The sequence below is a fragment of the Monodon monoceros genome, unplaced genomic scaffold, assembly GCF_005190385.1.
Source record: "Monodon monoceros isolate NGI ecotype Baffin Bay Population unplaced genomic scaffold, NGI_Narwhal_1 Super_Scaffold_21, whole genome shotgun sequence".
NCBI lineage: Eukaryota > Metazoa > Chordata > Mammalia > Artiodactyla > Monodontidae > Monodon > Monodon monoceros.
Window position 1 is genome coordinate 134,958,770 of NW_021703778.1, and position 12,617 is coordinate 134,971,386.

The 12,617-nt window shown below is 34.2% G+C and overlaps 1 protein-coding gene across 2 annotated transcripts in view; it reads left to right on the top strand.

Annotated features, from left to right (window-relative positions):
- The window catches only part of HIF1A (hypoxia inducible factor 1 subunit alpha), a 41,541-nt gene extending 29,719 nt beyond the window's left edge, over nucleotides 1-11,822 (top strand). For both annotated transcript variants that reach the window (XM_029238066.1, XM_029238067.1), the window contains exons 7-15: nucleotides 476-582; nucleotides 1,728-1,875; nucleotides 3,649-3,869; nucleotides 4,487-4,773; nucleotides 6,239-6,361; nucleotides 6,474-6,898; nucleotides 9,219-9,327; nucleotides 9,887-10,013; nucleotides 10,498-11,822. In XM_029238066.1, the coding sequence (XP_029093899.1) occupies nucleotides 476-582; nucleotides 1,728-1,875; nucleotides 3,649-3,869; nucleotides 4,487-4,773; nucleotides 6,239-6,361; nucleotides 6,474-6,898; nucleotides 9,219-9,327; nucleotides 9,887-10,013; nucleotides 10,498-10,649 (1,699 nt within the window). In that variant the 3' untranslated portion in view covers nucleotides 10,650-11,822. The remainder of the gene's footprint in view (nucleotides 1-475; nucleotides 583-1,727; nucleotides 1,876-3,648; nucleotides 3,870-4,486; nucleotides 4,774-6,238; nucleotides 6,362-6,473; nucleotides 6,899-9,218; nucleotides 9,328-9,886; nucleotides 10,014-10,497) is intronic.
- The last annotated feature ends 795 nt before the right edge of the window (nucleotides 11,823-12,617 follow it).

Below are 12,617 nucleotides of genomic sequence, written 5' to 3' on the forward strand. Positions count from 1 at the left end.
GAGGAACTGTTATATAAAGAATCTGATTTTGTATACACACACACAAAAAGAATCTGGTTGTATGGTAGAATAATGTTATGGGTTTAGTCTATAATTTAAATTAAATGTCATTAACTACTTTTAAAGCTTTTATCATTTAATTTAGCAGACCTTCATATCTATCTATTACATTAATTAACTGTCTTATTAGCAAAAGTGTGTACAATAAAATATGATAAAAATAGGTAACAGATAAAAGGGTTAAATAGCAGGATGAACCCTTAGGGCTTAAAGAAATGCATGGTGCTGCATTTAGTAACTGTAGAGTTACTACAGGTGAGATATAAGTTTATCTAAACAAAGAAGAATGCTCTTTATTTTTGAAAATTCAATTGTCCATAAGATTAAGGCATATCAGTTACTCTGGAGAAGCAAAATGTTCTTCATTATTTAGTTTCTGTCATTTTTATTCTTACTTACATTTTTTATTTAACAGAATTACAGAATTGATGGGATATGAGCCAGAGGAACTTTTGGGCCGCTCAATTTATGAATATTATCATGCTTTGGACTCTGATCATCTGACCAAAACTCATCATGATAGTAAGTATAGACATTCTAATTATTTAACTCCTGCAATTTCTACTGTTTGGTTATATATCTAACTTTTTGGTTAAAATTAACCAGTCTTCCTAGACCACACATTTTAATAAACCACTTCATAAGTGATCTGGGTCATTAAATCTTTGTTTTGTATTTATTGTAACCAATACCAGTTAAAGCAGAATCATTTAATGATATATAAAACTACCCTGGCATTTTACAAAATCTAAAAAATATGTATCATAGAATATAGCATCATTTTCAGAATTCTTACCTAAGTATTCAGAACAGTTAGCACAAAGAACGCACTGAGAAAATAACTGTTCAGTGAATCAATGAATGCAAATATGATCAACATCATGCACTAGTTAGTGGAAACAGGTACACTTGACGTAAGACATAATGCTCAGTTTTACTCATATGAATGTTATTTGAGGATCCCATGATAAGTAAAACTTTGGAATTTCTCAATTGCCTGTTTAATCTGTACCTAAACATGACTTCCCAGTGTGATTGGGCATGCCTGAATGTCACTGAGTTAGCATGATTAGCCTTGAACTGCAAAACGGGCCTAAGTCCACAGTCAGGGTCCCAATACTCATGATGATATTGTTACTGTTTATCTAGTACTTTCTCCCAAATCAATAATTAAGATTGCCTAAATTGCCAGAAGACTTCAGCATGATATCAACTGAGATTCAAATATGCTAGCACATCTATTTGAAGCATCTTTGGTTCTCTGGAAACTACAGCAGGAATTTAAGGAAATGATAGCAGTGCCACTTTGTTGAATGTTCTCTGTGGAATCAGGGTTATTCATTCTCTAATATTTCTGATACTTTCAACCTGTAAGTAGTTAAAGGAATTTTAGTCACTGCTGTCCCTCATCCCTGGCTTTCATCTTATTTAAAGTGAAGGTTGGCAGGAAAGGAGTTTATTTGGGGGATTAGAAGAATGAAATAGGTACATTTTCAGCTATCCTGGGGTGTTTTCTCTGTCTCTCAATTTAAACAGTTAAAACTGATTCTATTAAAATAAACATTTCTCCTTTTTTCTAAAACAATGATCAACATTCAGCATCTATTCATTCGATTAAAAATTCAAAGTTATTTTCTCTACATGACTCTTTTCCTTTTCACTTCTAGTGTTTACTAAAGGACAAGTCACCACAGGACAGTACAGGATGCTTGCCAAAAGAGGTGGCTATGTCTGGGTTGAAACTCAAGCAACTGTCATATATAACACTAAGAACTCTCAACCACAGTGCATTGTATGTGTAAATTATGTTGTGAGGTAAGCTTGGAAAATAAATATTTGGGGGGAACAAGTTGTAAGTCTTTGAATACTCTCTTTTCTTTTATAGAAAGATTATAAATGTTCACTGAATTTTATTTTATTTTCACATTTCTACCTAATTATGGTTTTCAGTATTCTGACCTGAGTTTCTAGGCCAGCTATTTTAGTGATTCCACTAATTACCATCAGTAGCTGTTCATCCCCATCCTTTTTTATTCCCATTTTTAAAAAGACTTTGAAAAAAATACCAGATCTCCTATGGATTAGTTTGTTCTAGTCATACAGCTATCAGCATAAACTATCTCAAGGCAGCTATGTTATTTTTATAAGAAGAATTCTGGCCCTGGAATAGTTAGGTTTGTATCATACCTCTGTCCCTCATTAGCTCCATGACTTGGGGAAGTCTCCTTACTTCTCTGAATTTCATCCATTTAGGAATCCTTGCCTCAAAAGGTTAAAATGAGGATTAACTGAAATTCTACGTGAAATTACTGTAAAAGGCTGTATGTGTGACATATGGCTCGTGTGTATTCATGAACTCTTCTCTTAGATGATTGGCTTGTGAATATTATGGATATCATAAACTAATCTTTCATTTGATCTATTTCAGTAAGCAATTGCCCACTTCTAGTCCATCTTCTACATTACCACCAGGCTGAGTTTTCTTGCATGGATATCTGATCATCTCATTTTCCTTAGAGTTGTTTTAAAGATCCCTTTATCACCCCCAAGATAAACCCTTGCCTACTTGCGTAGCATCATTTGTCATTATTTTCTGTACTCCCATGCTTTTGTAGATTTAGCCTTCTTTCTAAAATCTGTGGCCACCTCTCTTAGGAAGACTTTCATCATTTGCTTTTTATTTTTGCCACTTCTGACACCATCCTTTAATGTTTTAAAATTAGGCAAAAGAGTTCTTTTGTGACCTTCCCATTATATAAGAATCACCCACTTGGAATGTCCTTCTTTTCCCCTATCCCAGTCTGTCTAACAGATCCTACTTGAGTCCAAGTTTCAGCTTACTGGCCTCTGTGACACAAACCTTCTCCATTTTAGCAACTATCGCTTTGTATTTCAGTTGTTTGCACACATACTTTCACAATGGGTTTTAAACTTCCTGAGGGCAAGGGTTAGATATTTTAAACTTTGTATCCTCAGTTCATTTCACATAGTAAACACTTAATGTTTGTTGATTAAAGGAGCAATAAAATTAAGCCAAACATGAAGATGGAGCTGTTGTTCATCATCTCTCTTCAACTCTATCCTGTAGGTGGTATCACCAGATCATTTTCTTACCACCAAGGAAAAAACAGTGCACCTCTTAGAAGGACCTTTGTCATTTATATATCTTTATATTCTAGGGCCATCCTTAGGTCATGCTTCATATATGAATGTCAAAGAGTTCTTCTGTGGCAATATCCTTACACGTGGGCACAAAAGATCTGTTTATTGTCCTACATGTACTTGACTGTTACATTTCTTTGTCACCACCAGTCTTCTCAAAGGAATAGCTGAAGTTTCTTAATTGAAATTAGTCAAATACTTGAATTATCTTGTATTGTGAATTTTAATAGGTCTTTATTTCATATTGGTATTTTAAACCCTGAATGTGACCAGGTAGGCATGAGAGATGTTTTAAGGCATCTTAAAATGTTCCTTTCCATAAAACAGAATTTTGAATTTTTTTGAGACAAGGCCATTTCAGTCCTTCTCCCCCCCACATTGTGTCAAGTGCTCATTTAAGAATTACTAATCTCTCTTTTTTGACAGTGGTATTATTCAGCACGACTTGATTTTCTCCCTTCAACAAACAGAATGTGTCCTCAAACCAGTTGAATCTTCAGACATGAAAATGACTCAGCTGTTCACCAAAGTTGAATCAGAAGATACAAGTAGTCTCTTTGATAAACTTAAGAAGGAACCTGATGCTTTAACTTTGCTGGCCCCAGCTGCTGGAGACACAATCATATCTTTAGATTTTGGCAGCAATGGTGGGTCTTTAGTTATTTTGTTAATTGCCTAAACTATGTTAATTGCCTAAACTTTAACATTTTTTGTTGGTAATCATTTGGACATTGTGGTCTTTGCCCCTGTAATTTCTCAGCATTCCTGCTTTTGCACATTGTTGGAAATTGTGCTTCAAAGTGTTTTTAAGGTATTTCTTCTTTCCACTTTTAATTGTTCACTTTAAATAAGCTCTGCTATTTCTATAGCCTACTGTCATATTTTTTCACAAGTTAGCAGGTATACTGCCAGTAGGCATAAGTTGCATTAAAGGATAAATAAGCAGTCATACCAGAAATCAAACATTGAAAAAGAAAACTGTAATTTCAAACTAGGTTAAATTTTAATGAATAAAAGGTATGAAAAGGTTGGAATTGAAGGGGTTTTAATGCTATATAGATTATAGAAGTTGTCAGTAGTGGATTGGAAAGAACTTAGACTTATGGTTATACCATAATATCTGCAGACTTTCGGATTAAGTAAAATTTGGTAACATTTTTGTTACTTGAGTGAACTAGATAAACCTTTTGTAAAAGGGGGCATACATTTCTGTATATGTTGAAATCTACATAGTCTTTAAATTGACTAATTTTTTCCCCTACAGACACAGAAACTGATGAACAACAACTTGAGGAAGTTCCATTGTATAATGATGTAATGCTCCCCTCATCCAATGAGAAATTACAGAATATAAATTTGGCAATGTCTCCATTACCTGCCTCTGAAACCCCAAAGCCACTTAGAAGTAGTGCTGACCCTGCACTCAATCAGGAAGTTGCATTAAAGTTAGAACCAAATCCAGAGTCACTGGAACTTTCTTTCACCATGCCCCAGATTCAAGATCAGCCAGCTAGTCCTTCTGATGGAAGCACCAGACAAAGTTCACCTGAGGTAGGTGTCATGATAGAACAAGAAAAGGATAACTTAAAGATTTTAATGTTTAGGGATATATATGTAAATTTGAACCACATGTCATAGTTTTGTTTCTATGAATTTTAGCACTTTTAAAATTACTACAAAAGCTATGCCTGACTTAGACCTCAGTCCATGTTTTAGGCTCAAAGACAGTCAGGAACATGGGAATGAGCTGCCTTAACATAAGGCAAAAGGTAAAACATATGTTGCTCCTGTGTGTATTTATATCAGTAGGACAAAAAAAGTCTTGAACTTAGATATCCACAGAGAACAATACTGTGTGCCTATGACTGATCTAAGCCCATTCATATTACCCTTTGAGTTGGAGAATTATCCAGTGGCAAAGGGCTTATTATTAGCAAGGCTTAAAAGGGAAAGGACTCTAAGCTCTTTGCCCAATTTAGTACAATTGCCATCACTATTTTGACATTCTGGATAAGAGTAACATGAAAGTCTCACCAAGTCTTACTCAGAAAAATTACTTAGTAACTTTTTAATTCAAGTTCTGTCTTGATACTAGTTTTTCTATAAACAGAATAAAAATAGTCTTTAAGGGCTAGGCTGGGCCAAGACTGAAGGTATCATATAGGGCTCTGTTTCTCAATCTAGAATGATTTGATTTCAGAGCTTCCTATGTCTAAAAACATGCTCATGAGTACGGCAGCTCAGATTTGAATATTATGACTTGATAAATGAGGCTCAAATAAGCCTAAAAAAAGTGGTATATTATTTTACATTAAATATTTACTGACTCAAACTGGCAAGCTAAAAGTAGGAGATTTGACATCTCATAGCCTTCTAGAGAATATATCCTACTCTCTGGTTGCTCAGTTTGCCTAGCACAAAAATGTTCAAGTCATTTTGTTTTTAATCCATAAAAAGTAAATCTAACAAAAATGTTAAGATGAGGGAAGCAAAAGTTTATGCTTAGAATACATAGCTATAGTTTTTTGGTTAGAATTCTTGCTGAAAACTAAACTAGTACTGCATTCATTAAGGTGAATACCAGTAAAGAACTTAAGTCTCCAGCCCTATCCTCGCCTGCCCCCCAGAGTAGCTGTGAGATTTTTAGGTAGATCACCACAGCAGTATGGCCTCTCAGTACACAGATTCCAGTGCGTATATCATCTGGTTATTGGCCAGTTAGGTACCATTTGGGAGTTGAATTATTAGGTGAGTTTTATTCTTTAGAATAAGCAGATAAATGCATCTTTTAATCTTATAAATGCTGTTATATTACATACAGTTGGAAATGGATGTATTGACAGAATTATAAGTGTAAGCTCAAAAAATCTCATTTCTCACTAGTTAGATAAAATTTGATAGAAGAGACAGACTTTGTTGTGTATTCTCTGAGGTTAGGTTTTCACATTCTAACAACTAGCAAAACATTTATGTAAGCTTCTTCAGGGAAAAGTAAATATATTAATTCTTTTTACAGCCTAACAGTCCCAGTGAATATTGTTTTGATGTGGATAGTGATATGGTCAATGAATTCAAGTTGGAATTGGTAGAGAAACTTTTTGCTGAAGACACGGAAGCAAAGAATCCATTTTCCACTCAGGTATATGAACTTGTTTATTATATATAGTATTCAAAACTGGCTTTGGGTTTAACTTGTTTTTCTTTTATATGGTGTGGCCATTGTAAAAACTCATGTATTTGTTGTTTTAAAGGACACTGATTTAGACTTGGAGATGTTAGCTCCTTATATCCCAATGGATGATGACTTCCAGTTACGTTCCTTCGACCAGTTGTCACCATTGGAAAGCAGTTCTACTACTCCTCAAAGTGCGAGCACAATTACAGTATTCCAGCCGACTCAAATGCAGGAACCTCCTATAACCACCAACACTACCACAGCCACCACTGATGAATTAAAAACAGTGACAAAAGATGGTATGGAAGACATTAAAATATTGATTGCATTTCCATCTCCTCCCCACGTACCTAAAGAAACTACTTGTGCCACAACATCACCATATAGTGACACTGGAAGTCGGACAGCCTCACCAAACAGAGCAGGAAAAGGAGTCATAGAACAGACAGAAAAATCTCATCCAAGAAGCCCTAATGTGTTATCTGTCGCTTTGAGTCAAAGGTATTTATATGTAACATTAAAGTTATAGTTTGTTATTTTTGAGGAAACATGTATGATGGTAAATTATTTCTAAATGTAGCAGACTTTCTGATATATATGCTTTAAGGAACATAAAATTGACGTACAAATTCTGAACTTAAAACAAGCACTCAAAAAACCATTTCTAAATTAGCTTGTGTATTACTTTATAGTCATATCACTTATCTAAATGTAGGAGTAGAAGGGTCTTCTAATACCTCTAAAAATAAAATCCAGCCAGTAAGTTCTGTAAATGTACAAAAATTGGCCCAGTTTCTTGTAATTGCTTAAATCAGACTCATTAACTATCCTTACTTGGCTCCATAGCTTGGAGCTCTTTTTAAGCTTACCTGAAAAAAAGCCTTTCCTACTTAAGGGTATTTCCAGTTCTCCAATCCAAATTGAACTTGATGGTCTTCAGTCCTCAGTATTCAATATAGATATTTATAAGCATTTAAAAAAAATTATGTATAGTTATAAATTGCTTTTATTTTTCCTTTTTATAGAACACTAGCTATATCATAGGTTAAATATTTTTTAAAAGCTATAACAAGAATCTAAGCATGTGTCATGGCATTGCTTCTATGGAGCTAGTTTGAGCAAACATATGGACACTATCCAAATTTTAAGTTATAATTTTTGTGTATAATTTGTAATAGGATTTGACACATTTAAAATTTAGGCTGTAGTCAGAGGAAACAAGTCAGTGGAGCAGTGTGTGGAGGAGAGGAATGATTCCTCTACAGTGCCTAGACTGAGTCAGATATCAATAGCAATAGGAAAAAGCACTGCCATAGCCAGAGTTTATGGCTTTATTCTCCTGGCCTGCATCACTGCTTTGACCTAGAATGCTAGGAGAGGCCTTTTCCCAGAGCTAGGAAAAGATCTTAGGGCTTTAGATTAACAAAGAAGTATTTAACATTATTGTTTTACTATTATCACCAACCGACTTTAGAGCTCCTCTGGGAGGTGACAGTGCCTCGGGCATTTCTGTGTTACTAATACTTAACTCAGTACCTAACATGTAGCACTTGCTTCAATAAATGGTTATTAGATGGAGAGAAGAATGAACATAGCAGTAGAATTGGCAGTGATCTGTAATTTTCAGTTACAGCTACAGAGAACCATGGGCTGTTTGGTTTTCTGAATAACTATGTACTTGTCAAAACCAAAGTCCAACAAATATCTAGTCATTTTAGCAATTTTTTTTACATTAGTTCCAATATAGTATGTACTAAACACTTTACGAACTTAACCATTCAGAACTATATGGAGGCTTTTTCTTTACTACCTCTGTAGGTAATTTGCAAAATCAAAGTGCTACGGTAAACCAGACAATTTGCAGCTTTTAGAGCAAAGATTAAAAATAAAACATTAAAAGTACTACTACTAAGATGATATTTACATGATAGACTGAGTTACGCTTAATAAAGGTAACATTTATATAAAAATTTAAAAATCTGCCTGTCTATATATTGACAGTTTCATAGAATTTTTTAAAAATACAAAACAAGACTGCATGTAGGAGAGCCGTTATAGTAGTACATCCCTTACCCATATGCCATTCTCGACTAGATGGGACAGCAAGGAGCTATTGTGATTATGTTGGGGGTGGGCGGGCGGTTCTTGAAAAGGCGAAACAGATATAACAAAATCGATGTACTTGACACATAAAACAGTTCTTCACTATTTAGTATTAATTTTAGATGCAGATCAAGTTTGATAACCAGATCAATACTGAGGGCAAAATGGCTTAGTGGGAGGATCACTGGGAAGGAGACTGGGTATCAGGAGGCCTGCAGTGTACTTCCATATCTGCAACTAATTAGCAACAGAGCAAGTTACCTAACAAGCCTCAGGTTTCTCATTTATAGAATGTGTATTATATTACCTGTATTATCTTGGGGATTGGAGTGAAGCTACAGTGAACTAATGAACATGCAATGTTTTATAAACTGAAAGCGTAACACAAATGTGAAATTAATCTTTTATTACAGTAGTCCCAAGAATATCTGTGTATTAGGTGGGATGAAAGGCCAATATTTAACTCTTTGACATCAATTTAGTTCTGATCAGTTCTAGTTTCTAAATAGGGAAATGCATATTTTAGGAAATTTTGTTTTAAAAAATGAACTTGGGCTTTCAAGGTAATAAACTTTAGTAATCAGGATGGTTCTCTTATGTATAACATTATATTCCTTAATGTTGGAAAATAGGCATTATATATTTCATTTTAAAAAAGTAACTGGATATTTTTTAAATAAATAAAACAACCATATTTTTATTGAAAAATATTTTTCAGAACTACTGTTCCTGAGGAAGAACTAAGTCCAAAGATACTAGCTTTGCAGAATGCTCAGAGAAAGCGAAAAATAGAACATGATGGCTCACTTTTTCAAGCAGTAGGAATTGTAAGTGTGACAGTATGTTTGCTTTTCTATTCTAGCTAATGTGCTATTTCTAAGTTAGACATATAGGTAACTCCTTGTATCTTCCAAATACTAATGTTACATTTTCAGAAGTTATACATTGTTTTTTTTCACTTGTACACACTCTTTCTTAAAAATACAAACATTTAATGAATCCAGTCTTGGTGTAAAAATTCCAAACACTAGAGATGTATTTTGAGTAAGTACAGTTCTCCCCTCATTCCACACCCAGTGTCACCACCAAGTCTCTTTCTCTTCCCTTTAGGTTACTTTCCCTTCTTACCCACAGAACAGTCAGTGCTGGTGTAATCCATACTGATATTTACAGACCAAATTAACAGGAAAGCATTTACACACGTAGCTGTCATAATGACCGGCAAATGAATTCACCATAGTAGTATGAAGAAAAAGAATTTAAAATAACTTAGGGCAGTATTTAAGAATCTTGCCCACATATTGTTAGCAAACTTACACTGATTTCAAAGTTTTGACTTAAAGAAAATTCAACATAATAAAATTGAAATAACTTTACTGTTTTTAGGGAACATTATTACAGCAACCAGATGATCGTGCAACTACTACATCACTTTCTTGGAAACGCGTAAAAGGATGCAAATCTAGTGAACAGAATGGAATGGAGCAAAAGACAATTATTTTAATACCCTCTGGTTAGTTTATTCTTTCTGCCCTTGAACATCACAAAGAATTAAAATATATGAAACTTTTATTTAGGAGCTTTACTCCAATTGAGAGTGATTTTCACTCCTTAGCAGGATTAAAAAGTAAGGTTGCATTTTATTTGATCAGTAATAGCTATTTCAAGATGGAACTATGAATTTTTAGTAATTATCTTTGATCTGAGTCTGTGTGCTATCAATATTGAATAGAAGCGGAAACTTGCACATTTTAATGCCTTTTTCTAAATTGGTTTATCACGCCTTTGTGCCTTCAAGGTATCCTTTAAACATTTGTGACATAGCACCAGTAACAATTTTTTGCACTTTCTTGTTTACACGATTGTGGCTTTGCCTAATAGACTAAAACCCTTCTAGCGCTTATTTGCCTTATTTTCCCCAATACCTAGTGCATAGTGGCTGTTTAATAATATTCATGGATTAGATGAATAAATACTTAAGTATCTTTGTTTTTCAGATTTAGCATGCAGACTGCTGGGGCAATCAATGGATGAGAGTGGATTACCACAGCTGACCAGTTATGATTGTGAAGTTAATGCTCCTATACAAGGCAGCAGAAACCTACTGCAGGGTGAAGAATTACTCAGAGCTTTGGATCAAGTTAACTGAGCTTTTTCATAATCTCATTCCTTTTTTTGGACACTGGTGGCTCATTACCTAAAGCAGTCTATTTATATTTTCTATATCTAATTTTAGAAGCCTGGCTACAAATACTGCACAAACTTGGTTAGTTCAATTTTGATCCCCTTTCTACTTAATTTACATTAATGCTCTTTTTTAGTATGTTCCTTAATGCCAGATCACACACAGCACATTTTCACAGTTCTTTGGTATTTAAACCATTGCATTGCAGTAGCATCGTTTTTAAAATGCACCTTTTTATTTATTTATTTTGGGCTAGGGAGTTTGTCCCTTATCGAATTATTTTTAATAAGATGCCAATGTAATTTTTTTTAAGAAGGCAAGTAACCTTTCATCATGATGAGTTTGAAAAATTTTTACTCAGTTTTTTCACATTTTACATAAACAGTAATGATTTGCCAGCAGTACATGGTAGCCACAATTGCACAATATATTTTCTTAAAAAAATACCAGCAGTTACTCATGCAATATATTCTGCATTTATAAAACTAGTTTTTAAGAAGAAATTTTTTTTGGCCTATGAAATTATTAAACCTGGAACATGACATTGTTAATCATATAATAATGATTCTTAAATGCTTGTATGGTTTATTATTTAAATGGGTAAAGCCATTTACATGATATAGAAAGATATGCATATATCTGGAAGGTATGTGGCATTTATTTGGATAAAATTCTCAATTCAGAGAAATGATCTGATGTTTCTGTAGTCACTTTGCCAGCTCAAAAGAAAACAATACCCTATCTGTAGTTGTGGAAGTTTATGCTAATATTGTGTAATTGATATTAAACCTAAATGTTCTGCCCACCATGTTGGTATAAAGGTATTTTGAGCAGATTGTGAACAAGAAAAAAATCATGCTTTGTTAGCAAAATTGCCTAGTATGTTAATTTGCTCGAAATTTGATGTTTGGTTTTATGCACTTTGTCGCTATTAACATCATTCTGTTTTCATATAGATTTCAATAATTGAGTAATTTTAGAAAAGCATTATTTTAGAAATATATAGTTGTCACAGTAAACATCTTGTTTTTCTATGTGCATTGTACAAATTTTTCATTCCTTTTGCTCTTTGTGGTTGGATCTAACACTAACTGTATTGTTTTGTTACATCAAATAAACATCTTCTGTGGACCAGGCCCCCTTTGATCAGCTTTTATGTTAAAATAATATTTGCTTTAACACCTCCAACTCATAATATTGTTTACCAACAGTTTAAGTATTTTATGAATATTACATTACTCTTGTTTATTTCTACATTTATCGTATTGCCATCACCTTAAGTTATACTGTGTCCCTAAATGTAATGTTAAATAATAACAAACCGTAATGTTCCACTGTGAAAAGTATGCTTTTAGAAAAGAAACTTGTCATTTATGAACCTTTAATTTATTAAAGTAAAACAAAATTTTTAATGTTCTAATATGAATGGGATGAATGAAGCAAATCCTGAACATTACAGTTACATAATGTTGTAAGGGCTAGAAAGTTCCTCTAAAGCAGCGGTCCCCAGCCTTTTTGGCACCAGGGAACGGTTTCGTGGAAGACAGTTATTCCATGGATGGGGGGTGGGGGATGGTTTCGGATGATTCAAGCGCATTACATTTATTGTGCCCTTTATTTCTATTATTATTACATTGTAATATATAATGAAATAATTATGCAACTCACCATAATGCTGACAGGAGGAGGAGCTCGGGCGGTAATGCGAGCGATGGGGCGCGGCTATAAATACAGATGCTTTGCTCGCTCACCTGCCGCTCACCTCCTGTTGTGGGCCCGGTTCCTAACAGGCCACGGACTGGTACCAGTTTGTGGCCCAGGGGTTGGGGACCCCTGCTCTAAAGATCTCCAATCTATTGTCACTCACAGATAAAGAAATTTAGACCTCAAATGATAAAGGATTTGTCCAAGCCTTAAAGGTAATAAGTGGCA